Source organism: Dermochelys coriacea, chromosome 3 (assembly GCF_009764565.3).
Source record: "Dermochelys coriacea isolate rDerCor1 chromosome 3, rDerCor1.pri.v4, whole genome shotgun sequence".
In the NCBI taxonomy this organism is placed as follows: domain Eukaryota; kingdom Metazoa; phylum Chordata; order Testudines; family Dermochelyidae; genus Dermochelys; species Dermochelys coriacea.
Genome location: NC_050070.1, coordinates 104,148,014 through 104,175,697, shown reverse-complemented (window position 1 = coordinate 104,175,697; position 27,684 = coordinate 104,148,014). Strand labels below are relative to the sequence as shown.

Here is a 27,684-nt window from a genome sequence, read left to right as displayed (position 1 = left end):
CAGCATGTTGTGCTACCATTGGGCCAGTTCTTTATTTTGGCTTGTGCATTAGTGGACAGAATTTTTCAGAAGTCAAACTTTAGATTTTGAGGATCTTTCAGGCTTTTACAATGTAGGTAGGTGTAAATGTAGAATTTTAAAATGTGAGTTACTAACTGAAAAAAGTAAACTTGTTGTTTTAGGTGCTTTTACATTATCAAACTGTAAGTGAACCTGCCACTATTAGACGATTATTGAGTATCCTTCACAAGAGTACTGGCGAAGTCACAAAGAAAAAACCTAAGTAAGTATTTGTGAGGTGAACATTAATTACAATAGAAATTTGGCAGATTCAAATTGGTTAATATAAAACAAATTGGATCATATTATTTCCGAACATATTTTGTTTAAAGATAAAGTAATAATATACTTACATATTATATACTGCTTTTCATCTGTAGAGCTCAAAGCACTTTATAAAGCAAGGTGAGTATCTTTATCCTTGTTTTGCAGATGCTAAGGCACAGAGAAGTGAATTAACTTGTCCAGTGTCACACAACAGGTCATTAGCAGAGTCAGGAATAAAACATGGATTCCCTGATTCCCACTCAGTGCCCTGTTCACTAGGTCATGCTGCTTTAGTTTTATTTACTGAAACAGGATAGAGTCTGTAGTATGGTTTCAGACACTGGTTGATTAAAGCCATACTCTGGTTTGCATATTGTTGCATGGCTGTGATCTCACCAAAATGGCCCACTCCTAGCGAATGCATGGCTGGACCTCGCACTGAAAAGAAATGCAGAGGAAATCCTGAATCCCAGAAAAAAAGATTTGTGTGTTTTGTCTCTAGAGAAGAGATGACATCAGTGCCCCTCAGTATTCTGCACTGTTCTCTCTCATCTCACACTGATTTTTTTTTTTCCTTCTGCTCTCACAAGCAAAGCAGAGATAGCGGACTCGCTACTTGGTTGGGTGACCACTAGGGGGAAGATGGAGATGGTGATTCAGTAGAGAGCACTCATCTGTCTAAAGCAGTATTAAATCAATGCCCCAGCTTGGCGGTATTGTTGTTCACATGAGACTTAAAACTGAGATCCTGCTGCTTGTGGTCATTAAAGATTCCTTGATCTTTCACAAGAGTAGGGTTATTAGCCTTGGTGTTTAACCAGTGTCCCTCTTGGGTAATTACATTCTTCTTGATTGAATTTAAAAATTCAACCTGTAGTTTCAGTTGGACACAACATTTTTCCCTTTTTGCCCTAAGCTGTTGTGTGTTAGTACTGTGCACTGTTAAACAGTTGTCCCATGTTATTCTACATATGGAAGCATTTAATTCCTGTAATTTCTAGTGTCTGTAACACACTTTGACATGCACCTAGATCAGGGGTTCTCAAACTAGGGGTTGGGACCCCACAAGGGATCACGAGGTTATTACATGGGGGGTTGCGAGCTGTCATCCTCCACTCCAAACCCCGCTTTGTCTCCAGCATTTATAATGGTGTTAAATATATTAAAAAGTGTTTTTAATTTATAAGGGGGGTCGCACTCAGAGGCATGCTGTGTGAAAGGGGTCACCAGTAAAGAAGTTTGAGAACCATTGACCTAGATGAAAAGTGCTATGTAAATGAAACATCATTAATTATTAACAGCAATTTAGAAAGAGACTGCACATCCAACTTGTGGAAAAATTTATCTACAGTGTGTGGCATTTAGTAATAATAGAGAAAGTTGGGAGAGAACTTTTAAAAATTTACATTTTATTCAGAACACGAATAGATGAAGCAGTATTTAAGTAATCTGAAAGAAAAATGCACAGGGAGCTCTTGGTTCAGCTGGAGTTTACAAAAATTCTCTAACTAGAGTTGTCTGCTTTAAAAAGGACAATTTCACAAAGCTGAAAACAATTTATGAGCTAAATCAGTTGGGAGAAATAATTTAAACCAAAAATATGAATGATAATTGGGATTTAAGAACATTTTAATAGATGCCCCAAAAGCCTCATTTGGGAAAGAAGGCTGCATTGGTTGGCTTAGAGGGAAATGAAAGCAGCTATTTAAAAAAAATGCTGTAATATATAACAAATGAAAAAAGAGGAAGTTGATAGTAATGAATACAAATCCCAAAATAGGATTTGTTGAAAATTGATAAGGGAAGCATAAGGACACAAGGAGAATCTATGACCAGTACAGTTGAGGACAATAAGGAGGCGTTTTAAAAGTGCATTAGGAACAAAAGGAATCTTAACAATGGTATTGGTCCATTACTAGATTGAAATAATAGTAATAATGCAATATAAATCAAGGACGATGCAGAAAAGGCAGAAGTATTCAGTAAAAATGTCTGCTTTAGAGAAAAAGCCAGATGATGTATTCATATCGTACGATGACCATAAAATACTTTCCATTTCAAATGAAATTGAGAATGCTAAGCAAGCAGCTACTAAAATCAGCAGGTCCAGATAACTTGCATACAAGAGTTTTAAAAGAGCTGTCTGAGGAGCTCTCTGGACCATTAATGTTCAATAAGTATTGGAACACTGGGGAAATTCCAGAGAACTGAAAGAAAGCTTAATTTGTGCAACTATTTAAAAAGGGGAAATGGAATGACCTTGGTAATTATAGGTCTGTCATTCTTACTTCAGTCCTGGCCGAAATAATGGCATGGTTGATACAGGACTTGATAAAGAATGAAAGGAGAATAATATAACTAATGGCAATCAGCATGGTTTATGGAAAACAGATCCTGTCAAACTAACTTGATATCTTTATTCAGTAAGATCATAAGTTTGATTGATAAAGATAATAATGTTGATGTAATATATGTAGACTTCTGTAAGATATTTGATTTGGTTCCATATGACATTTTGATTAAGAAACTAGATTGATACAAAATCAACATAGTATATACATTAACTGGATTAAAGCATGGTTAACTGATAAGTCTCAAAATGTAATTGTAAATGGGGAATCATCATCAAGCAGCTGTTTCTAATGGAGTCCTACAAGGATTGGTTCTTAGCCCGACACTATTTAACATTTTCATCAGTGACCTGGAAGAAAAGACAAAATCATCACTGATAAAGCTTATGGATGACACAAAATTTGGGGGAGAGGTACATAATGAAGAGGACAGGTTACCGATCAAATGCAATCTGGATGGCTTGGTAAACTGGGTGCAAGCAAACAATATGCATTTTAGTACAGCTGAGTGTACACTCATAATGTTTAGGAACAAAGGATGTGGGTCATACTTACAGGATGGGGTTCTCTATCATAGGAAGCCATGACTGAAAAAGTCTTGGGTGTGAGGGTGAGTAATCAGCTGAACATGAGCTTCCATTGCTGTGGCCCAAAAGGCTACTGCTATCCTTGGATGTATAAACAGAGGAATATTGAGTAGGACTAGGAAGGTTGCCTTACTGCTGTATTTGGCAGTGGTGTGACTGCTGCTGGAATACTGTGTTCAGGTCTGCTATCCACAATTCAGGAAGGATGTTAATTAATTGTACAGGTTTCAGAGAAGAACCATGAGAATGGGGAGAGGGATAGCTCAGTGGTTTGAGCATTGGCCTGCTAAACCCAGTGTTGTGAGTTCAATCCTTGAGGGGGGCCATTTAGGATTCTGGGGCAAAAATTGGGGATTGAGCCAAAATCCTGCTCTGCGCAGGGGGTTGGACTAGGTGACCTCCTGAGGTCCCTTCCAACCCTGATATTCTAAGGATGATTAAAGGATTGGAAAACGTGCCTTATAGTGATAGACGCAAGGTGCTCAATCTATTTTACTTAACAAAGTGAAGGTTGTGGGTAACTTGGTCACAGTCTGTAAGTACCTACTTGGGGATCAGAAATTTGATGATAGAAGGTTCTTCAGTCCAACAAACAAAGGTATAACAAGATCCAGTGGCTGGAAATTGAAGCTAGACAAATTCAGACTAGAAATATGGCACAAATCTTTAACAGCAAGGGTAATTAACCATTGGAACAACTTTCCAAGGGGGATAGTGGATTCTCTGTCACTCAAAAGTTTTAAATGAAGATTGGATGTTTTTCTAAAAAATTCTCAAACAAGAATTAATTAAGGGAAGTCTTATGGTCTGTGTTAAACTTGAGGTCAGACTCAATTATCATAGTGGTCCCTGCTGGCCTTATAATGTATTAATCTATAACTTGCAATTGGATTAGATTTTTTTATCTGCTGACAGATGTTTCAGTATTATTTTATAGATATATTGATAGATATAAAAATTGGGTGTTTTAATATTTTATTTGCAGGGTCCTGACTAAAGGACAGAATGCTTTAATAGAATTACAAACACAAAGGCCTGTTGCCCTGGAATTGTACAAAGATTTTAAAGAACTTGGAAGGTTTATGTTACGCTACAGCGGATCCACTATAGCTGCAGGAGTTGTCACAGAGGTACGATGCTTTTGTAACAGACTTTCTAGAATGTTGATTATGAAGAGGTGGCAGCTTCTCCATAATAAAGGTTTGCAATCAGTTTCCATGACAAAGCCCTATTTTATCAGCCCCATTACTATGGATTGGGAAATTAATTTGACCTGAAAATTGCTAGATGTACTGTGAAGACAACGGAGAACACTTCTGCAAAGTTTTGAGGAAAATTTGTCAAACTATTTTTTGAATTACAGGTCATTAAATGAAAAGAACCACGGTTTGAAATTTTAAAATGTCTCTTCTTCATATCACTCCAACTAAAAAATGGCTTATTACTATCCCTTCAAAGTTTCCACATAGATAAACTTTCCTGAAGACTTTCCCCCCAACTATGTTTAAAGAAAATAGGTTGTAATTAAGCAACATTGTTAATTTTTGTTGTTACTAGCTTTGGGCCCAGTCCTAGTCCCACTGAATTTAAAGGGCTTGTAAACCGAATCCTGCTCGCATAGATGGCTGTAGGAGTTTTCTGCTGTTAACTTCAGAAGACTCAGGGACAGGCATTATGCTCATGTGTAAAGGCTTTTTGCCTTCTGTTATCAGGATTGCACCTTTGAAAATATAAAGATTCTTCTAAACTGACAGATAATGTTGTCTTTTTTGAGGCCTGTGTTTTTGGATCTGTAGGACCTGAGTTCTAGTTCCAGCTGTGTTTAGTGTGTTATGGAAAGGTGGTGGTATCATGCCACTTTTATACTGAGGCCCATGGTTCAATTATTAGAACTCTTATCCCTATGCTTAAAACAATTTCCCAGAGCTCGTGAGGCTTTGTGAACTATATTACAAAGGTGCCTTAACATACTTTCTTGTCACAGTTTACACAGGACTCTGAGCTAGGGCCGTGATCTTATAAATCACTTGCACACATTTAACTTCGCTACTGTGAGGTGTCCCATTGGGACTCCTCATAGTAATAAATTTAAGCACATGCCTAAGTGCATGTAGGTTGGGGCCTAAATAAGCTTGTGGCTTGTTAGGCTCTTCTTTGGAAATAACTTTTTGTAGGACTCTGTGTTGTTTCAAAGAATTTCAGAGAAAATTCAGACTATTGTCACTGAAAATGTATCGGTAGATAATCTATTAGAATGTATACATTATGACCCTTTGGTGGTAGTCTCTGTTTTTTGCTGTAGTATTTTCATTTGTTTTGGTTTTTTATGAAATGACGACAAAACCTGCAGCTTTTCTTCTTCTTCTTCTTCCTCTTCTTTTTAGATTAAAGAATGACAGTGATGCTAAGTCTTCCATGACCCAACCAAAATGCACTCAGCCATCCAAACTGCTTTCTGAATCCAGTTACTTCATCTGAAGGAACTAAGTGCAATTAAATTTAAAAAAAAAATAAAATTTAAATCCACATTGGACATTTAGTGAACTTTTTATCAGTCTCTGCCTACTGCGAAACAAATGCCAACTGACATGGAAATGCTAATGTTGCACAATCTCATTTCAAAAGTTTCCATATCTCTCTGTGTGAAATTCACCCCACATTTGCAGCTCATAGAGCTTTATGGAAACTTGATTGGAAAGGTGCATTAGAAGATAGAATTGTTCCGTGATGATTCACCATCTTGCTACTTCCAGCCATAGACTGTTTACATTTTTTTTCTTTGATTTGCTCATTGCTGCACATAATCCAGTAAAGTAACTTAATTGGTCTAATATATTTTAAGGTTTGAGATGAATGCATTTTCAGGGAAAAAATAATTGTTTACTTCAGTTTCAGAGAATGGTATGTAGTGTCATCCACAAGATTATTTCCCCCATCCCAAAATTTATTTAAAAAAAGAAAGTTTAATTTCATGTGTAGTGGAAGCTGTGCCAACAATGACTAATTTTATTTTTGAAGTATAAAAATATAATAAAGTAGCCTGGTCTGAGCATAATATGTTTTGCCTCCTTCAAACCATATTATTATTTTAAACCCTTGCTAAATTCCATTACACTGAGTATAATTATACAGGACAAAACGTTTCTATGTAAACATTATAAAATAAAACTAGAAACTGCATACTTAGCATGTGAGAGAGTTTGTCTTCACTACAGAGTTGGTCCAGGCTCTTATTTGCGCATTGCACCAACACCCGTCCCATCATCAGAAAAACCCACTGATCCAATTTTAATGATGCTTTCAACACAAGATTCCTTTCCCGGGGTACAGGCTATAGCCTGAATGCTGTTTTCGCTTGGGCTGGTAACCTGCTTATTTTGCAGTGAGGATGCATGCTAAACCACTCGAGTGCTGGTAGTCCTTCAGTGCCTTCCCACAATTCCCTGAAGGACAGGCAAGTTCTCCCACTATGCATTGGGACTCAGAGTGATTCAGCTTGCTGGATATGACCCCAGAAGTCCTAGCAAATGCAGGACACAGTAACTTGGATAGCACTTTGCAGTGCGACTGTTCCCACCCATGCTATTCTGATCTGGGTGCCCAGACATGAATGCGATGACCTGGATTAACTCTGTGATGAAGACTTACCCTGAGATGTGAAGAACACTGAAGACTGGGCTCATAATTCTATTCAAGCGGTTGCCCAAAAACATTCCCATAGGCATCTACCTATGCTCATCTATCCTTATTCTTCTCATACTGGTGGAAGTTACTTTGACTACAATCAAATGCATAGATCCCAGTTCTGCAAATACTTACACAAGTGCTTTACACATGTGAATTATCCCATTGACTTCAGTGGGAATACTTATGTGTGTCAATTTAAGTATGTGCATAAGTATTTGCAGAATTGAGGCCTAAAGACATGTCTTCACTGCACGTTGAACATGGGTAATTGGTACCTCTGTGAGCTTAGTCCAGGTATGAATGTCATCACTGTTCTTGCACTCAGCCGTGTGTGTCTTGGGAGCTTATCCCATAGTTCTTTGTGGTGAGAAACACTAGGATTGTTTCACAGTCAATTGCATCAGTTGTGGGAGAACTTGTCTGTCCTTCAGGGGGAACTGTGAGAAGGGCACAGTAGTGCTATAAGCACTTGAATTATTTTGCCTGCATCCCCAGTGTGAAGTGGGCAGGTTTCGGCCCAAGGTAAAACCAAAGTTGGGCTCTAACCAGAGGCCATGTTGATCTCAGGTTCCGTGAATTTCTGGGCCTGTTACCCTCGAAACTGAACACTTGTCTTGTGAATTATACCATTATACCAGTACCATTAGTTATGGCTTCCAATAGATCTTTAACAATGCATGTCCTTAAAGTTGCACTTAAACCATTATGTCAGCAGTTCTGAGGCTGACAAGATTCCAGAGCTTTTATACTCCCAAACACTTGCACTGAGCCACCTCAGTAGACTTACTTAAAACCAAGGTAACACAGTTTTAGATCTGAAATCCCAGGAGAGATGAAGTGCTGAGAGTGGAAGAAAAGTATCTCCAAATTGAAAATTTCAGTCTAGTTCCTGACTCTTGTGCATGAGGAACCATATACATCAGAGCCTCTTTTCTTCTTAAAAATGCAAATTGACCCAAGTGTTACACCTGGGTAGTACAAGGGACAGAAATAAATAAATGGTGGAAAAGATGAAGGAAAGACATGCTGCAACTTCGAGATCAGGGATTTTTTTTTAATTTTAAAAGTACAGGTTCCACCACATTATTATTATTTCTCAGGCACAGCATGTCCTAGAGTTCTGTAGGTTTTGGGTTAGAACAGTGGTTTTCAAACTTTTTGAGCTGAGGCCCTCCCCGCCTCTCCCTTTGAGTTACAATTTTTGGTTGCATTCCCCCCACCCAGACAAAAATAGATACAATACCTGCCCCTTCCTCTTTGGGTTTTCAGGGTGGGGGAAGGCAGGTATGATGCTCTCTGGGGGCGGAGCCTGTGCTGGGTGCAAAGGCTGCTGGGAGCAGAAATCTGTGTGGACACGGTGGACGTTGACACTCACTGGATTGGGTGGCTCGCTGAGGTGAGTCAGGAGGTGGAGGTGGTGCTCCTTTTCTGAGCCCCACCATGTGGGGCAGTGGGTTGCTGCTCTCCCACAAATGTTCCTTTGTGCCCCCTTCCCCAGTTTCAAAACCTCTGGGTTAGAAGATGATGGTAAAATGTTTCCAGTGGAACTTGGGTCAAATATCTGGAATCTCTGGGTGAATTTTTAGCCTAACTTTAATGGGGCCAAGATTTTACCCCCATCTTTTCCTTGTCTGCTATTGAAGATGGACTTGCAAATCCCTAGCGTAGTACCTAAAATGTGAGTCATGACTCTCTGGGCAATGTGCAAGTGTTGCTTGTGTGTTGTCTGTTTCCGAGTTCTTAAACGAAAAATAGAATTCAGGAGGATTTCCCAGATCTCTTTAGCTGGTAGCTTTAGGCTCTCCAGATTACTCTCCTTATAGAAGTATCTAACAATACTCTGTCTTAGGGATGTAGTTACAGAAAAATTCTAGGGATGAGCAATACCTCTCACATTGTTTACAAAACTCTCTTTGCAAAATGAAAAGTCCTTGTTGGATGGCTGCATGGGTGTCCCCTATTAGGAATTTCATAAAACACATGGTATTTTGTGTGATTGGTGCATTACAAAGGTGAAAAAAATTGTTCCTCCTAAAAGTACTTTTATTACATTTAATGTGCTCTTTTTCTTTGTGTCCCAATCCCCATTTTACCCCGGATCAGTGCTAAGTGGAGAACCGAGAAGTCCTGAGTACCGAATAAACTTTACCAACTAATTCCACTTGATCATCTCCCCTGCCTCCCCACCCCAAATCCCCATGAACACACCTTTTACGATTACAATACAAATGAACAAGCAAGCTAATCTGAAAATAAATTATATGTATTTGCATTATACAAGTGAAATGGTAGCTACACAAAGCCTGACTAACTGTTGTGCTGTTTGTGTATATGCAACTTGTGGGGAGGTGCAGTCCATCTTTCCAACCAGGGGTTGAGGTGTGGGGGTTTCATTGCATTGTACCACTTGTGCAATGTGCATGGTGCCAACAATGAAGTTCCTGTGGCACCTCCCCATTACACTGTCTGGTAAGGCTTGAGATTCGATGCCCAGTGGGTACAGCAGAACTGCTGTATGGCTGGTTTGCCTGCAGCCCTTCCGGTTTCAAAAAAGACGAAAAGGCCATTGTACTGGTTTTTGACACCAGTCTGCATGCTGTCTAGGTACTTATCTGACCCTGTTGTTGTAGCACTGTTCATTGTATTTGAAGTTGGGGTTGTTGAATACATTTTGAATACAGCAATATGATGATGTATATAATTTGATGACGGGATTTATTGAAATAATCTGCACAGTTTGAGAAAAATCTCGACAGACATTAATATTTTGTGTCTGCTTCTATTTCTCAGGCAAGTAAAACAAAACTGCTTAAGTAAACAACAGAAGAAACTTCCTGATGGGAAGGTGTTTTATACTGTGGAATTGTTATGCAAGGGACGTTTAGACTGAAGAAGAAGCTAGAAAACATACTATTTATCCTGCTCTGTTCTAGTTTGGGGTTCTACATCTTTTTTTGTCCTGCCTTCAAGATTTTTGCTGATCCTGCCACCCTTCTTAAACTACACAGAATATTCTTGGTGAATGGTAGGAAAAGCAACCCCTTTCCTGCTCATTTGTTTCTGCTGGCACACAAGGGGTTATTTGTCGGGTTTCTCTCACTCACACTGGAGAGGGAGAGCGAGAAAGAATGGGTGGAGCTCAGGCTTGTAGTGTAACTAGATATGAGACCAGCCGTATAAACTGACAGCTGAAAGAAATCACAGATGAAGCCAGCTGCTGACAATGGCTGGCCCAAAGACTCTCTTAGTGTTGGAGAACTTCATAAATGGTAAATATGTCCCTTGTTCATCCTACATAGACTCCTATGATCCATCCACAGGAGACGTGTATTGCAGAGTACCAGACAGTGGAAAAGAAGAGGTGAGTACAGCAGTTTCACTAACAGAAGGCAAAATAAAAATGGGAACATAAATAACATCAGTGCAGTTGTTTGTGGGGTGGAAGGTGGAGAAATCAGGAAGAGGATTGTTCTAGTGATTATTTGTTTATATTTAAATGAATAAGTTTTTAACATTACTACAAGGCCAGGTAACATTGCTCCAGGAACAAATCCTTTTTGTCACACTGTTCACTATTAAAAGTTATGGATCTGGTCTTCATCTAGTGTCAATCAGTGCAGTTTTCAATTACTTCACTGGAGGTTCATCAGTTACACCAGCAGAGGATGGAGTCCTCCGTCTTGCAGAATGCAAGTTGAAGGCAATGGTCATATCAGCAGTTTGCAGATGATAACATGAGTCAGGAAAAAAGGAGCTGTTCATCTCCCCTCCATGAACAGCCCTGGAGACACTGTATCCAAATGAGTATCTTCTTCCTTAATATCTTTAATTTCTACTACTCGTTCAAAGGACTTTGCACACTGGGGCTCTTTCCATGAAACAGGATCAAAATCTCTCAGCCTTCCCGAGGTTTGATCTCTGCAGATGGAGTTTGAGCATTTAGAACATTGATATTGCAGGTGAAAAGGTAACAGATCATTTTAGTGCAGCTGCATGAATGTGATTTCTGTACACTGCAGTAACCTGCTCCAATCAATGAGAGCAGAAAAGCAATATTCCTTTTCGGCCCTGCAATTAATCTTTGCTGCATGTTTTTTGCCACATCTTTTGCAATAAGACACTCATACTGGCAACTGCCATTTAGTTTATGGTGAAGTACTGCTTATAAGCAACAAAGTTAGAGGTGTGTACAATGTAGTGTGCCGGGTTCAGCGAGGGGACAGATAAACGGAAAGGAGTTGTATTACACTCCAAAGGCTTTCAAAATGTTGACTAATAAGTGCTCAATATTGTTTCATTTTCAGAATAAGTGGTCTTATTAAAAGACCTGTTACTGTACATGAATACCTCTTTCACATATGTATCAATCATGTTGATCTCATTTTCCTTTTTCAGCAGAAACCTTTAGCACCATAATTTTGGTTGGTAAATATTTGCAAGGTGCTGATAACTAATAGTTAAAGTGTAACCAGGCTGGCTTTGCTAGAATATCCTTAATGTAAAATCATGTCAGTATAAAACCTCTTTGTGCTTGAAGAATTGTTTCTTTCATGCATAAACGCTACGTGGGCTCCCATTCTGTTTGTTCACATAAGTAGATGCACAAATAATTATAACAGTAACAGGGAGATTTGTGAGCATGCCAGAAAGGACCTAACAAAAATAGGTTATGGGGCATCATAGCAGGCTAAATTCTACATATCTAAGTGTAAGGTAATGCATATTTGAAGGAACACTAGCTTCTCAATCAGTTTTCGGAATCAACTGCAGCATGTGCCTTAGGAACTATACTTAGGCACCAATCAACTTAGTGAAGTTTTCTGCTTAGGCCTGTGGGCTGCTGAACACAAATGGGGAGGCTCTACAAAGCTGGGAGTTAGGGGAGGGTCTAGAGTCCTCCAGTGGAAAATGTTGAAATACAAAAAAAAGAACAGGAGGACTTGTGGCATCTTAGAGACTAACATATTTATTAGAGCATAAGCTTTGGTGGGCTACAGCTCACTTCATCGGATGCATAGAATGGAACATATAGTAAGAAAATAGATATATATACACACACACGCACATACAGAGAACATGAAAAGGTAGAAGTAGCCATACCAACTGTTAGAGGCTAATTAATTAAGATGAGCTATTATCAGCAAGAGAAAAAAACTTTTGTAGTGATAATCAAGATGGCCCATTTAGACAGTTCACAAGAAAGTGTGAAGATACTCAACATGGGGGAATAGATTCAATATGTGTAATGATCCAGCCACTCCGAGTCTCTATTCAAATCCATGTTAATGGTATCTAGTTTGCATATTAATTCAAGCTCAGCAGTTTCTAATTGGAGTCTGTTTCTGAATCTTTTCTGTTGCAAAATTGCCACCTTTAAGTCTTTTGCTGAGTGACCAGAGAGGTTGAAGTGTTCTCCTACTGGTTTTTGAATGTTTTGATTCCTGATGTCAGATTGGTGTCCATTATTCTTTTGCATAGAGACTGTCCGGTTTGGCCAATGTACATGGCAGAGGGGCATTGCTGGCACATGATGACATATATCACATTGATAGATGTGCAGGTGAACGAACCCCTGATGGCATGGCTAATGTGATTAGGTCCTATGATGGTGTCACTTGAATAAATATGTGGACGGAGTTGGCATCGGGCTTTGTTGCAAGAATAGGTTCCTGAGTTAGTGTTTTTGTTGTGTGGTGTGTGGTTGCTGGAGAGTATTTACTTCAGGTTGGGGAGCTGTCTGTAAGCGAGGACTGGTCTGTTTCCCAAGATCTGTGAGAGTGAGGGATCATTTTTCAGGATAGGTTGTAAATCTTTGATGATGCTCTGGAGAGGTTTTAGTTGGGGGCTGAAGGTGACGGCTAGTGGCGTTCTGTTGTTTTCTTTGTTGGGCCTGTCCTGTAGTAGGTGACTTCTGGGTACTCTTCTGGCTCTATCTGTTTTTTCACTTCAGCAGGTGGGTATTGTAGTTTTAAGAATGCTTGATAGAGATCTTTTAGGTGTTTGTCTCTGCCTGCAGGATTAGAGCAAATGCGGTTGTATCTTAGAGCTTGGCTGTAGACAATGGATCGTGTGGTGTGTCCTGGATGAAAGCTGGAGGCATGTAGGTAAGTATAGCCATTAGTAGGTTTCCAGTATAGGGTGGTGATTATGTGACCATTGCTTATTAGCACAGTAATCTAAAATACCAGGTGCAGTTGCCTGCATTTTAGGAGAGATATTAAGACATTTAAAATGAAAATAAGCACCTGCTGTATTAGAATTCAGTACTGGGTCAATGGCCATGTGAGTAGGGCTAGTCACATGCATAAGGGTTTGCAGGATTGGGCACATATAAACATTTAAACAGCCAACATCAAACTTAACCCTACTAAGTAGGTTAGTCCCCCTCATTCACATACAGGAACACTGGTTCCCATGGACAATGAGGTCTGGCAAAACCCCTTTATCCTAAGGGGTCTTGTCCTACAATTCCTGATGGAGAGAAACAAATTTACTTTACCGTGTGTACTTTGGCTAACATTTTAACATCCAGCTTTTTTAAAATTGTGCTTTCTCTCCGGTTTTTAGTCTGTTATTTCTCCTTTCTTATATGGAGGAGGGCAGGAGAAGTATTTATGACAATAAACATGGGTTTATAATTACATTTTGATTACACACATTGACTGTCTTGGCTCATTTGGTTTTTTTTCCCCTTCTCTCTCCGATTCTTTTCCTCAGTCAACTTCAGTCTATTTTCTCTCTTTGCACCTTCCCTCTAACTGTATTTCTGCCTCCATACCTCTTCTTCCTTTTCCTCCTCTTCTTTTTCGTTTTCTCCTTAGATTAATTCCCTTCCATTTCCTTCTCCCCCATCTCTCTTCCTTGCCCCCAGTTTTTTTCTTTTCCTCAGGCTGTCTTCCCCTCTTGGCCTGGGAGAATCTCTCTGTAGTGCTCACACCCCATCCCTATAAAAATCACCAAAATGTTCAGGGAGAGGGGAATCTCTGGATACTACATGGGGCAATTGGCAATTCTGGATCAGGCAGCTTCCTCCTCTGATGAGCTACTGCACTGAGGCATACAGCATGGTGTGGAAATGGCAGTGGAAAGAGGAAAGGGAGAAGCAGCCACAGCAACAGGATGGCACCTAGTGGCGGAAGGGTGGAAGAGCAGGGTATTTTAAAAAAGGAGTTGGGGGTGGGTCAATGTGGTCAAATGAATAGGGAGTCCAGAGCCCCGTGTTCAGTTCCTGGCTTAGCCAGTAACCTGCTGTGTGACCTTGTGCAGGACACTTCACTTCTCTGTGCCCCTATTTCTCCCAGCCTTTGTCTCATCTCTTTAAATGGTAAACTCATCACCTCACCATAATGTGTGAAAAGGAAAGGTATGTTACAGGGGACTTCAATTTGAGTGATGAGCTGGATCCAGTCAGCAGCTATGCAAGCAGTATTAAAACACCATTAGAGTTCATAGATGATAAGTTCCTAACATAAACTGTATTGCATCCAACCCAGGGCAATTCTATTTTGGACCTCATCATGACAAAGATAAATTAATCATAGGACTGGAAGTTAGTGGTTACCTTAAGAGCAGTGATACTGACCTGATTACATTCAGTATGGGCAAAGAGAGGGCAGTCCCAACCTGTGGCTGGCATGCACACGTCTTTAAAAAGGGCTAATTTCCTAAAGCTGAGGGAAATTGTTTGGGAAGAAAAATATAGACAGGAAAATGTGACTGAAAATTGAGAGATCTTTAAGAATGGTTTATTAGATGGCCAAAAGTCATGAATCCCCAATCAAGAAACAAAGCCCATTCTAGTCCAGTGGCAAAGTGAAGGCAGTAATTAGAACTTAAAAACACCCTGTAGGAAATGGATAAAAAGAGAAACTGATAGCAGTCGATATAAATTAGAAGCTATGAAGTGTAAAAAGTAGAAAGGGGAAGCTAAAGACACCAGGGAAAATTCCATGGGTGGCAGAGCTAAGGACAATGAGGAATTTTTTTATATACTAGACACAAAAGAAATCCTATAAAATGTATACACTCTATATGGAGATGGTGAAATTGTTAATGATTCAGAAATATAGTATTAGGAAAGAAGCAGATATCATGTACTTCTATCCTGAGGATGATGAAGTACTTTCTATTCCATTAGTAACAAAGGAGGATGTTAAAAACATCTGTTAGGGATAAACATTTTTAAATCAGCAGATCTGGATTAATTGCCCCCAAAAGGGCTAAAAGAATTGGCTGAATAGATCTCTGGCCCGCTGATTTTCATTTTTATTATACCTTGGAATACTGGAGAAATTCGTGAAGACGGGAAGATTACTAATGTGCTAATATTCAAAAAGGGCAAGTAGGATAACCCAGTAACTATAGCCTGATATCAGTCCTAGGCAAAATAATGGAAAAGCTGATGTGGGAAACAGTTAATAAAGAATTAAAGGACAGGTATATAATTGATGCCATTTAACATGGTTTTATGGAAAATAGGTCCTGACAAGCAAACCTGATTTCATTCTTTGATGAGATTATAAGTTTGGTTAATAATGGTAAGTGTGTAGATGTAAAAGACTTTTGTAAGGCATTTGACGTAATAGTGTATGACATTCTGCTTAAAAAATTAGCACTATACAATATCAATAAGCACACATTAAATAGACTACAAACTGGCTAACTAACAGATATCAAAAAGGTAGTCATCAATGGGGAATTGTTCAACTGGGGGTGTTTTGAATGGAGTTCTGCAGGGATCAGTAATAAGCCTGATGCGATTCAAAATTTTCAACAATGATCTGGAAGTAAATATAAAATCACTGCTGATAAAATTTGTGGATGACACAAAGATTAGCAGAGTCAGGACAGTGCAGTCGTACAGAGCTATCTGGATTGCTGGCGAAGCTGGCTCTATTCCAACAAAATGTTTCAGTACAGCCAAATGAAAGTAATATCTCTAGAGGTAAGGAATGAAGGCCCACGCAATGTGGGGCTCTATCCTGGAAAACAGTGACTCTGAAGAGAATCTCAGAAGCATAGAGGACAAGTAACTGAATGTGAGCTTCCAGTGTGATGCTGTGGCAAAAAAAGGGCTTCATAGAGTCCTAGATTCCAAGGTTAGAAGGGACCATTGTGATCATCTAGTCTGCTCTCCTGTACCACACTGAACTTCCCCAAAATAGTTTCTAGAGCAGATCTTTTAGATAAATATCCAAATCTTGATTTAAAAATTGTCATTGATACAGAATCCACCATAATCCTTGGTACATTGTTCCAATGGATAATCACTGTCAATGTTAAAGATTTATTCCTATTTCCAGCCTGAAAACTGGGCTTGTCCAGGATTTGAACATAGGACTGCTTATATCCTAAGTGAGAATCCTACCTCTAGACCAATAAGCCATCCAAAGCTTGGGTGATCCTTGGATGTATAAGTAGAGAAGTAGCACACAGGTGTAGGGAGGTGATTTCACCTCTATAACTGGCGTTGATGATGATCAGATGATCAGTATCAGGTGATACTGATTCAGGAATCCAGTTCTGGTGTCCATATTTTAAAAAGGATGTTGAATAAATGGAGTGGGTATAAAAAAAAAAAAAGAGCCACAAAAAAGGATTTAAGGGCTGGAGAAAATACCTTACAGTGAGACACTGAAGAAGCTCAGTCTGTTCAGCTTATCAAAAAAAAAAAAAGATTGCGAGGTGACCAGTTTACAGTGTATAAGGTACCTACATGGGAAGAAAATACAAGGTATTCAAGGGCTGTCAACCTAGCGGAGAAAGATACAACAAGACCAATGGCTGGAAGCTGAAGCCCGACGAATTCAAATTAGAAATAAAAATTTGTGTCTTGACCGTGAGGGTGATTAACTATTGGAACAAACTACCAACTACATCTCTTGATATCTTCAGAACAAAACTGGATGCTTTTCTAGAAGACACGCTTTAGACAAACAGGGCTCAATATGGGGGTAACTGGGTGAAATTTAATAGCCTGTGATACACAGGAGATCAGACTAGATGATGTAATGGTTCTGTCTTGCCTTCCTCCTGAGGGTTGGCAGAGGTCAGAGAAGGTAATGCAGGAGGCACTGCCTCAAATGAGGGGCCTGCATCTGCAAAATATACTGCAATATACCTAGAAGGGACTGAGATAGGCCATATATGAGACTGCATCTGGGATGCTGTTTACTGTCCTGGGCACCTCACACTAGTAAGAATGAAAAACCCCAGAGCTTTGGAAGGGAGATAAATTCTCTTGTTTTGGGGCATAAGTGAAGTTCCAAATGATAGGATTAGCATGAAACTTTTCCTTTGGGCAGGTTATTCCATAGCTGTATTGCTTGCACTTTCCTCTGAAGCATCTTGTCTTGGCTACTGATGGAGACAGGAGGGTGAAGCAGATGGCCTACAGGTCTAATCTGATACGGCAGCTGGACACCAGGAAACTGGGAGGAATTTCTAGAAGTGCCACTGCAATGATTAACCAGATGAGAGGGACTGACCTACAGGAAAGATTTTAAAGAACAAAATATGTTTCATTTGTTTAAATGACTGGGACAAAAGGAAAAGAGAAGTAACTGTCTCAAAAAAACGGAAGGTTCTAACCATCAAGAAGTGATAAAAAAGGAGTATAACTAGAAGAAAGAAGAGAGTTAAATTTTAGGCAGAGTATCAAGAAGAAATGCCCTCTTAATAAAGTTGGTTAGATTGTGGGTTATCTCTTGAGAAGATAAGGGAGGGATGCCAACTGGAAACACTGCCTGAGACTATAATGTAAGGAAGAAACAGTATTCTGCAAAGACAAGATGACTCAAAAGATCTTTAGTCTCAATGGCTCTATTGATTGATTTCCCCCCTTGAAGCACTCTTGAAGTTTGCCATCTCTGCTTTATTCTTTCAGGTAGAAGCTGCAGTCACAGCTGCCAGAGATGCCTTTCTAGGCTGGTCCTCCAAAAGCCCTCAGGAAAGATCTCAGATAATGAACAAGTTAGCAGACCTGATCGAGCATGACCTGGAGGCATTTGCACAAGCAGAATCAAAAGATCAAGGTAAAGGAAGAATTCGTCCATCTCTTTGTCTGTCTGCTCCCAAATGAGGTTATAGAGAAGAAGGGTCTTGTTAAATATCAGGACTGAGTCACAATGGCCAGGTCCTATTCTTGACTCTAATGCAGGCTGTCTGTGTGATTGGATTAGTTAGAGTCAAATTTTTAAAGTTACCACAAATTTTGTGTGCCAAACTAGACGGTCCTTGGGTTTGATTTTCAGAGGTGCTATGTTTCTAATCTTGGACACTCAGTACTAGATGCTGGTTTTGAAAATGTGGGCCTCTTAACTCCTCCATGCCTCTGTTTCCTTCTCTACAAAATAAGGATGGCAATACCTGCAGCACAGAGGGGCAGAGGCTAAATTTAATCACTGTTCATAAAGCACTTTGAGGTCCTCAGACAGAGGATTCTCCCGAGGAGCGAAGCATTACCAGTCCTATGGATGTACTATAAAATCATCTATGTTATCTATAGTGGTACTGGTGCCTAGAGGCTCCCAGACAAGAATCCAGGACTGCATTGTGCCAGGCAAAATGTGCACACAGACGACAAAAACAGCCCCCAAGGAGCTTATCCTCTAAATGGTTGTTTACACTATAATTTGTACTTGCGCTATTCATGATGCTTTCCAAGCATCTAATTACTTCACCATTTATCATTACCAACGAAGTTCTTCCCTAGGTAGTGGGTAGGAATCCTAATTCAGGGCTCTTCATTTGGAAGCTCTTCAGGGCAGATGCTTGTCTTCCTGTGTGTACAGCAGTATGCACACTTATGGCATTATATAAATACGTTAGTTTTTCCCCTGGGATAAAGTGCATGATAATGACAACGGCATGCTTGTTACTTTTCTCTTTCAGGAAAAACAATTACATTTGCTAGAACAGTGGACATCCCACGGGCAGCATACAATTTCCGGTTCTTTGCATCTTCTATCCTTCACCATACCACAGAATGCACTCAGATGGACCACATGGACTGTATGCATTACACCGTGAGAACTCCAGTAGGCATTGGTGGGTATTCTCAAAGGACAAATGCTGAAAGCTTGGCAGGATGTCTACCAAGAGAGGGAAAAAAATAAGAAAAACGGGGGCCTTGAGCTCTGCTGCTTATTTTTTGAACTTCAGGCAGCATTCACAAGCACAGAGGGAGAAAGGATTATCATAAAGTTAATGTTTACTGCTTCTAGATCTCATGTTAAGCTTGGACACTCCACTGTGAACTCTGGCACCTGCATGCCGCAAAATTAGTGAACAATTACAACATTTATCCTATTACAACATTTATCGCGCTATTCTAACATTTATCCTAAAAAGTTCCCTCTTCCCACAGTAGGACACTTCCCATCCTCAAAATCTTCTCTGTATTTGTATTTATCATATGTCTGAAAGTATGTACATTTGGTATATAGACACATACTGTCTGTATGGGTGGGATTTTCAAAAGCACTTAGAATTGACTTAATTCTGCTCTTGTTGATGCCAATTGGCAAAGCTCACAATGACTTCAGTGCGAGCAGAGCTATGTCAATGGTGAGCATTTTTTAATGCTTGCATATTTATATGTTATTTTTGGAAAGCTAGCTACAAGATGGCACTGTCGTGTCAGAGAAAGTCTGAATACATGTATTGTTTTAGAGCTACGTGAATAATGGTGCAAATATTTTATATCAGTTTGATTATTTAATACATTGTATAATGAATTTGACCTGTTTAGTTCTCTTCCCATGAGTAATTGAAAATCTGAGTCTTACTGACCAAAAATGCTCACAGACATCAAATATTAAATTTGTTACACGTGCTTTTGTTGGAACTCTGTTCACTCTCTTTCAATCTAACATAAGAACGTCCATACGGGGTCAGACCAAAGATCCATCTAGCCCAGTATCCTGTCTTCCTACAGTGGCCAATGCCAGGTGCCCCAGAGGGAATGAACAGAACAGGTAATCATCAAGTAATCCATCCCCTGTCGCCCATTCCCAGCATCTGGCAAACAGAGGCTTGGGACACCATCCCTGCCCATCCTGGCTAATAGCCATTGATGGACCTATCTAGCAACAAGGAGTATCACATAACCAATCACAACTAAGCATCACAGCTTGGGTTTCAAATATTTGAGATAAATACACAAAGTAAAAATATTCATGAAGATAGTAATTGAATAAATTTAAATAGCACAGCAATTTGAGGAAGGCAGTCTGTTCAATATTATTCTGGACTAAATTCATCAGGTAAATTATTCATTGTGCTTGATGCACTCAGCTCTAATATTTGACAAGAGCCAGAAGTGGCAATCAATGCGTATTTGTTAAAACAAAACAAAAATTTTCGATTTGTACATCATTGAATTGTGAATTCTGAACACCTGGACCTGTCTGTAGAGCATGACAAAACTCCTACTGCAATATCTCTCTGCTATACTGGGACACAAGTACAGCAAAAATCAGTTGTCCAGTTGAGGCGGTCAAATATATTTGCACTGGAAATGTTTGGCATAGTTTAGATGGGTTATTTAGAAGGCGCTGGCCATTAGAAATGGCCCTTATTGTAGGGTGCACTGTACCATTAAGAATAAGGTACGGGTGTAAAAGCTATAACAGAATTTCCTTCTTTGTCCTGCCATACTGAAGCTTTGGCTTCCATCTGGGTAGGAGGTGCCAAGCCTGGGCATCAAATTCAAATCTCCTGTCCCAATACATTTGGCCTCTTGATTTTGTCTTTTTCTTTTTTCCTTTGTAGCTGGTTTAATAAGTCCTTGGAATTTGCCACTTTACTTGCTGACCTGGAAAATAGCCCCAGCCATTGCATCTGGAAACACTGTCATTGCCAAGCCCAGTGAGATGACATCTGTCACTGCTTGGATGATGTGCAAACTTCTGGGTAAAGCAGGTAATTTGGAAACACCTTCGGCACAGGGACTGTCTGTTGCCTCCTTTGTTGCAGAAGTCGGAAAGTGCACAGTGAATGAGGCCGAGGATTGCGGGAAGAGAAAGGATGGTCACCAGGTTAAGGGAGTTGAATTCTGCCCTGGAGAACTGATTTCTATCCCTGCCTCTCTCCCATACCTTCCCTCCCCCTGCCACCATCTCCTCATTGCCAGGTATTCCCTTCACCTCACCTCTGCATTCCATTAGGCTGTTTCTCCCTCCACGGTGCTTGAGTGCCAGCAGGGGGAATGTGGAGAGCATAGGGAAAAGTCTGTCTGTTCTCAGTTCCTGTGCCTGCTGCCACATTGGTCCCCAGTAGCTGGGAGCAGCAGTTGCAGAGAAAGTACTGCTCATCCCTTCATCCCCAGGTTGAAGCATGCTCAGTACAGACGGAAGCTTCAGAAAATAGAGCTGCCAACCTCTAAGGCTGTGTCTTCACTAAGAAAAACTGGCTACTTTCAGTTAACTAGCGCAAGGTTAAATTCTAGTGAAGACAAGGCACTTAGTGGTCCTCACACAAATTAGCAGGTCAAGTTAACCGCTAGGTCTACCCCATAGTCTTCAGTTCAACCTGCTAACTTGTGTGAAAGCTGCAAACACTCTTCTCTTCACTGATTTTAGTTCATGTTAGCCAGCTCGAGTTAAGAATACACTTTTTTTTTTCCTAGTAAAGATTCGCAGTTAACAAGCCTCCACTGACCATGTACAGTCTGTGATTTTTCAGTGTCTTATAACTTGTCCCGATGGGTGCAGTTTTTCACAGCACCAGCAAAAAGCCCATTTCTGACATCAAAAGGACTTCTCTGCCAAATGTCAAGTCCCTCTCCTCAAGTATGTAGGCACTAGAACTCCCCAAGAAAATGGTTGCAGGAATATCTTTAACCTGGGCAAAACAATGAGTTTTTTCTTAAATTAATTTTTTCTCAGAAATGGCTAAACTGTTGAACTGTTTGCTGAAACTTTAAAAGAAAGAACAGGTAAAAAAAGAAAGAAAAGTGTATCAGCCTAAAGCAGACAGCCAACATGGAAAATTTCAGACCTAATGGTGAAAGTTTGGCATAAGTTATATCCAGTGATGAGCTGCCAAAATCTTAACAACGGGTTCCTTTGTCACCCCACGAGGGGGTCGTTGCCCACCCCCGCCCTCCGGGACTCCTCCCACATCCAACCCCCCCGCGGTCCTTGATGCCCCCCCCGGACCCTTGCCCCATCCACCTCCCTCCCCTATCCCCTGACTGCCTCCAGAACCGGGCAGGAGGGTCTCATGGGCCACCATAGTGGGTGCCCACCCCAAAGAGCCAGAGGTACCTGCCAGGGGGCGAGGTGGGGAGTCCTGGAGGTGCTTACCTGGGGCAGCTCCCAGGAAGCATCCGGCAGGTCCCTCTGGCTCCTAGGGGCGGGGGAGCGTAGCTGGGCGGGACCAGGGGGAGCGGCCACTCCCCCACTGATCACATCAAAAGTGGCACCTTAGGCGCCAACTCCATGGGTACTCCAGGGCTGGAGCACCCACGGGGAAAATTTGGTGGGTGCAGAGTACCCACCGGCAGCTCGCCACCCTGCGCCCAGCCCCAGATCACCTCACCTCCACTCCGCCTCCTCCCCTGAACGCACCACCCTGCTCTGCTTCTCCGCTCCCTCCCCCGGCTTCCCGCGAATCAGCTGTTCGCGCAGGAAGCTGGGGCAGGCTGAGAAATAGGCAGTGGCTTCACACTCAGGCTGAGGGTGGCGGAGGTGAGCTGGGGCGGGGAGCGATTCCCCTGCGCCTCGCCCTCCTGTCCTGGTTACCTGCTGCAGCATGGGCAGCCCTCCTTATGCGCCCCCCCCCACCAGAGCTCACCTCTGCCTCCCTGGGCCTGAGTGGGAAGCTGCGGCCTGCTTCTTAGCCTGCCCCGGCTTCCTGTGCGAACAGCTGATTCGTGGGAAGCCTGGGGGGCGGAGAAACAGAGCGGGGCGGCGCATTCAGAGGAGGAGGCGGAGATGGAGCAGAGGTGAGCTGGGGCTGGACGTGGAGCGGGGAGCTGCCGGTGGGTGCTCCGCACCCACCAAATTTTCCCCTTGGGTGCTCCAGGGCTGGAGCACCTATGGAGTCGGAACCTAAGGCGCCACTTTTGGCCGGTTAAATTTAGAAGCCCTTTTAGAACCGGTTGTCCCTCGCGGAACAACTGGTTCTAAAAGGGCTTTTAAATTTAACAACCGGTTCTAGCGAACTGGTGCGAACCGGCTCCAGCTCACCACTGGTTATATCCCACTAAAAACTGGGCCTTATAATGGGAGTTGTCAGGCAACCTTAACTATTGGTAGGGCTACCAGGTCTCCCTGTAGTAATACAAGAACAGAGATTAAAACCCAATAGTTCAATGTTTTATCTAGTTATTTCTCCTATTTTGCTCAACCACTCTTAAAATCAAGGGCATCCTCGTTAATGTAGCACTATTAGTAGTTTGCTGGCTTCCGAGGGAAGTGCAAAATTAACCTAGCTACCCCAAAGTAAAGGACATGAGTGTTTTGTGTGTTTGTTCCCATAAGGAATCCCTCCAGGGGTGGTGAACATTGTGTTTGGAACTGGCCCCAAAGCTGGGGAGGCTATTGTCTCCCATCCTGACGTGCCACTGATCTCCTTCACTGGAAGCACGCTCACGGCCCAGCACATCAGGGAGAGGAGTGCCCCATACTGCAAAAAGCTCTCACTGGAACTGGGAGGCAAGAACCCTGCAATCATCTTTGAGGATGCTAATCTGGACCAATGCATCCCTACCACTGTGAGATCCAGCTTTGCAAATCAGGTAAAGGGAGATGCTCCTCTCTTAACCTGGTTACATATTAAGTGTGTAAACAGCAATGTGTGCATGTGCATGCCTTTGTCGTTGTCTGTCTCTTAAATAGTCAAAGGTATTTTGTTAAGATTCCATATCATTAGCAGGATGTATAAAGTTGATGTTTTCATGATCCTAGCAGCAGAGAAACAATGATAGTAAATAATTTGATCTTCTAGGAAATGAGTTACTTATCCCCCTAGAAAGTAGATAAGTTATTTATCTAGAAGGAAACAACTGAGAGGTCAGGCGGCTTCCCCAGAATCAAATGAGTCTATACAACAGATAGGTATAAACCCCCGGGAGTTCCAGTCACCTAATCCAACTACTAGATGCTCCCATTCTGTGTCAACATCTTCAGCAACGATCAGCAAGCCTATGAAAATTATTTCAGTGGGCACAAGGATAACTTGGCAAGTCAGGAAAAGAAAAAAAGGATTTCCAGGATGTCAGAGTAGTGATCGTTCAGACATGGAAAGTAATGTTTCTGTGAGAAGTGATGGGGAAGATAAATAACCAAGACTTAATAATAAACTCAACAGTCAAGATGTCTACGTCCCTTATTGAGTGACCGTGTGATTTTATTATTATCCCCGTGTCGTCTTTCTCCCCTCCAGTCTGTTTAGGACTCTCAATTTTGAGTGTCTTTAAATTTAGTTTGTGGTCTTTGTGGGGTAGGGACTGTCTTTACATGTTTTGTAAGGGGCCTAGCACATTTCTGGGCACTCAGAGGTAACAATATTGCAATAATTGACAGTATCTTTGTTTCTCTCCTCATGTTTGATAGGGTGAAATCTGTCTTTGCACCAGCAGGATCTTTGTTCAGAGGAGCATTTATAATGAGTTTTTGAAGAGGTTTGTAGAAGAAGCCAGAAAGTGGAAGGTTGGGAGCCCCTCAGATCCCACAGCCAGTATGGGGGCACTGATAAGTAAAGAGCATTTAGAAAAGGTAACTGCAGAGGAAATCCTGCCTGAACTATAGTCACATTTTAGAGATTCAGAAAAGATGACTTGTACATGACTGCGGTGAGGACCATGTCATCTTCTGTGTTAGTACCATGCCAGTCACACTGTCATTTCCCCATAAATGATCGTTAAAAAGTGTCTGATGATTAAGGTGTCTGCTGCGTATGGGCTAGGTTCACATTACCGCCCCAGAAAAAATAGTCTGTGGACAAATAATTTTAAACTAAGCGATCAAGCTGTTATTGTGAAAGTACTTAAATGAATCTTATACAGTGCCAAATTAGGCAACATTTTCATTGACTTAAATGTTGGGCCCATAGCGGTGATGTATTTGCCTCATAAAACAAGGTGCATTGAGATTGCAGTATATCTGATTTATCTGATCTATATTTGATATATATTTATCTGATTTATATATCTGATTTATATCTGATTTATAACGCAACTACTGAGGAATGCAAAAGCACGCTTTCTCTGGGATACTGAGTGGCTTTGGGGGAATTGGTAATGGTATATACATGGGGACTTGTAGTCCACAAATTCCAGGAATTCCGCTTCGGCCATGAGTGGCTGACAGTGACAGTAGTTCCCTCTGGTGGCTGCTGGGTGGTTGATGTGAAATGAGTATAATGGTCTCAGTCAGTGTTCTGGAGATCAGGTGTCCATATCATAAAACCCACTGATGCAAATGGCATGAGCTGGTAACATGCTGACAATCTTGCACAGAAGAGAAGGTGCAAATAGGCAGAGAGACTGATCTCTTCCTTTGGGCCTCAGTGCTGGGCCCTCCAGATCAGTGATGACACATATTGGTGGATTACCCTACACTGTTGCTGTCTCTGTTGTACCTGTTCTTTGTCTACATGGAAGACTTGAGTCTCAGGGAGTCTCTCTGGGCACCTTTCAGGGCTTCTTTCACATGGAGCATTTAAAAGAAAGGAGTGGAAAAAACTCAGTGATTTATCTGTGGAATTCCTAGAGTGGGAGAAAGCACTCAGTAGTTTCAAAGCTGTAGATGGAACAAGATCAATGGCACGACCTGTATGCTCAAGGTAGCATATGATAGCAGCAACTACATACATTGGTGTAATGGTTTATTGATCATGTTCTCTGTTGTGCTCATCACTGTAGCATCTGAGTGCCGTGACAACATGTAGTGAGCTTCCTTGTTTGGTAGGAAAATGTAATCGCTCCCATGTGACACCTGGGGAAATTGCAACCAAGAGAGGTGTGGTGTGTTGCCCATAGTCATAGATGAAGTCTGTGACACACAAAGGATAGGAGCCAGGTGTTCTGTGCTTTAATAATGTGACTATCGTTCCACCCCTTCCAAATGTATTTAGAGGAAGGAACAAATTAATGTTTTGGCTAGCAGGTTAATGAGAGAAAGGGAACAGTTTACTTACAGGGGAAAATGCTCTGACTTCTTTTTACATATATTTGGCTGCAAAACCTAGGGAATGAGACCCTGTCATTGGCAGGGGGAAAATGCCAACGTGGATAAGTGGGAAATGCTCCTAGATTCCCTGTTGATTTATCTGTATTGAAAATATGAACTTTATAGCATTTTCAGTCTCCCACATTGACTTTTTGCCTTCCCCCACCCAGGTAAAGAATTATGTGAAGAAGGCTCGAGCTGAAGGAGCTAGAATTCTCTGTGGAGAAGGAGTGGATTCTTTGGCTCTTCCAACCAGAAATCAGAATGGCTATTTCATGCTGCCTACAGTCATTGCTGAAGTCAAGGATGAATCCTGCTGCATGCAAGAAGAGATCTTTGGTCCCGTGACATGTGTTGTACTGTTTGATACGGAAGAGGAAGTGATTAAAAGAGCCAATGGTATCAAGTATGGCCTAGCGGCCACGATATGGTCAAGCAATGTGGGGCATGTTCATCGTGTGGCGAAGAGACTGCAGGCTGGCCTGGTGTGGACCAACTGCTGGCTAGTCAGGGAACTGAACTTGCCATTTGGTGGAATGAAAGCATCAGGGATAGGCAGGGAGGGAGCAAAGGAGTCTTATGAGTTTTTCACTGAGGTCAAAACCATTACAATAAAACACTGAAATTTGTCCATTAGGTATTTTATGGCAAAATAAACAACCGACATTTGTGCTTACAAGAGTCTCTGGGATATGCCAAGACATCATGGCCTGCTTATAATTAATTTTTATAGAAACCCATTAGTTTATAAATACCAACTAAAGCTAAAGATGCACAACTGGCCGCAGAGAAAGTAGATTCTATATCATATCCAAGCCACAAACCTGATTCGCAGGGCTCAAGGAGATCTTGGGGATTCCAAAGTTAATTCACCATTTCTTTCTCAAGCTGTTCCAATAAAACCTCACAGTATTACCTCACACATCTTCTCTCTCTCATATCTTGGGACCTAGATGGCTGCAACAACACTGCAAATACACGTCCCCCAAAAAGACCGATTAGAGACAGGGTGATAAATAATGATGGTTGTGACCAACAAATCATCTTAAGTGACAAAGACACAAGCAAGTGATGATGATGTGTTCTAATAGGAATAAACACATTTCCTCTCTAAATGGGTAATTCCCATGAACAATATGGTTTGCACTTTGATTGCATCATCAGACTAGTACTAGTGAAATTTCACACTAAACTCCCCAAGGCAGTGCTGCTAATCTGTTTAGTTGTGCTAAACTGTAGGGCAGGGGTGGGCAAACTTTTTGGCCCGAGGGCCACATCGGGATTGCAAAACTGTATGGAGGGCCGGGTAGGGAAGACTGTGCCTCCCCAAACAGCCTGGCCCCCGCCCCCTCCCACTTCCTGCCCCCCTCAAAATCCCTGACCCATCCAACTGCCCTGCTCCTTGTCCCCTGACCACCCTCTCCAGGGACCCCCTGTCCCTAACTGCCCCCCCAGGACTCCACCTCCTATCCAACCCCCCCTGCTCCTGTCCCCCCGATCCCTATCCACATCCCCTCCCCCTGACCGCCCCCCCCCAGGGCTCCCATACCTATC

At 41.5% G+C, this 27,684-nt stretch overlaps 2 protein-coding genes across 7 annotated transcripts in view; both read left to right on the top strand.

Annotated features, from left to right (window-relative positions):
• The window catches only part of HBS1L (HBS1 like translational GTPase), a 122,634-nt gene extending 116,314 nt beyond the window's left edge, over nucleotides 1-6,320 (top strand). For all 4 annotated transcript variants that reach the window (XM_038397311.2, XM_043511010.1, XM_043511009.1 and 1 more), the window contains 3 exons: nucleotides 183-283; nucleotides 4,251-4,395; nucleotides 5,650-6,320. In XM_038397311.2, coding sequence (XP_038253239.1) covers nucleotides 183-283; nucleotides 4,251-4,395; nucleotides 5,650-5,661 — 258 coding nt within the window. In that variant the 3' untranslated portion in view covers nucleotides 5,662-6,320. The remainder of the gene's footprint in view (nucleotides 1-182; nucleotides 284-4,250; nucleotides 4,396-5,649) is intronic.
• Nucleotides 6,321-6,469: 149 nt separating this feature from the next.
• Nucleotides 6,470-27,050, top strand: ALDH8A1 (aldehyde dehydrogenase 8 family member A1). Of its 3 annotated transcripts, none has more exons than XM_038397313.2 (8): nucleotides 6,470-9,977; nucleotides 10,252-10,313; nucleotides 17,838-17,985; nucleotides 18,845-19,000; nucleotides 20,726-20,875; nucleotides 23,440-23,696; nucleotides 24,514-24,675; nucleotides 26,301-27,050. In XM_038397313.2, exons 1-8 carry the CDS (start codon nucleotides 9,821-9,823, stop codon nucleotides 26,751-26,753), a joined length of 1,545 nt encoding a protein of 514 aa, XP_038253241.1. In that variant the 5' UTR covers nucleotides 6,470-9,820; the 3' UTR covers nucleotides 26,754-27,050. The 3 variants fall into 3 exon arrangements, with proteins under 3 accessions (XP_038253241.1, XP_038253242.1, XP_038253243.1); XM_038397315.2 differs by lacking the exon at nucleotides 6,470-9,977 and adding an exon at nucleotides 12,969-13,056 and having other exon boundaries at nucleotides 10,192-10,313; XM_038397314.2 differs by having other exon boundaries at nucleotides 6,470-10,313.
• Nucleotides 27,051-27,684: the final 634 nt, after the last annotated feature.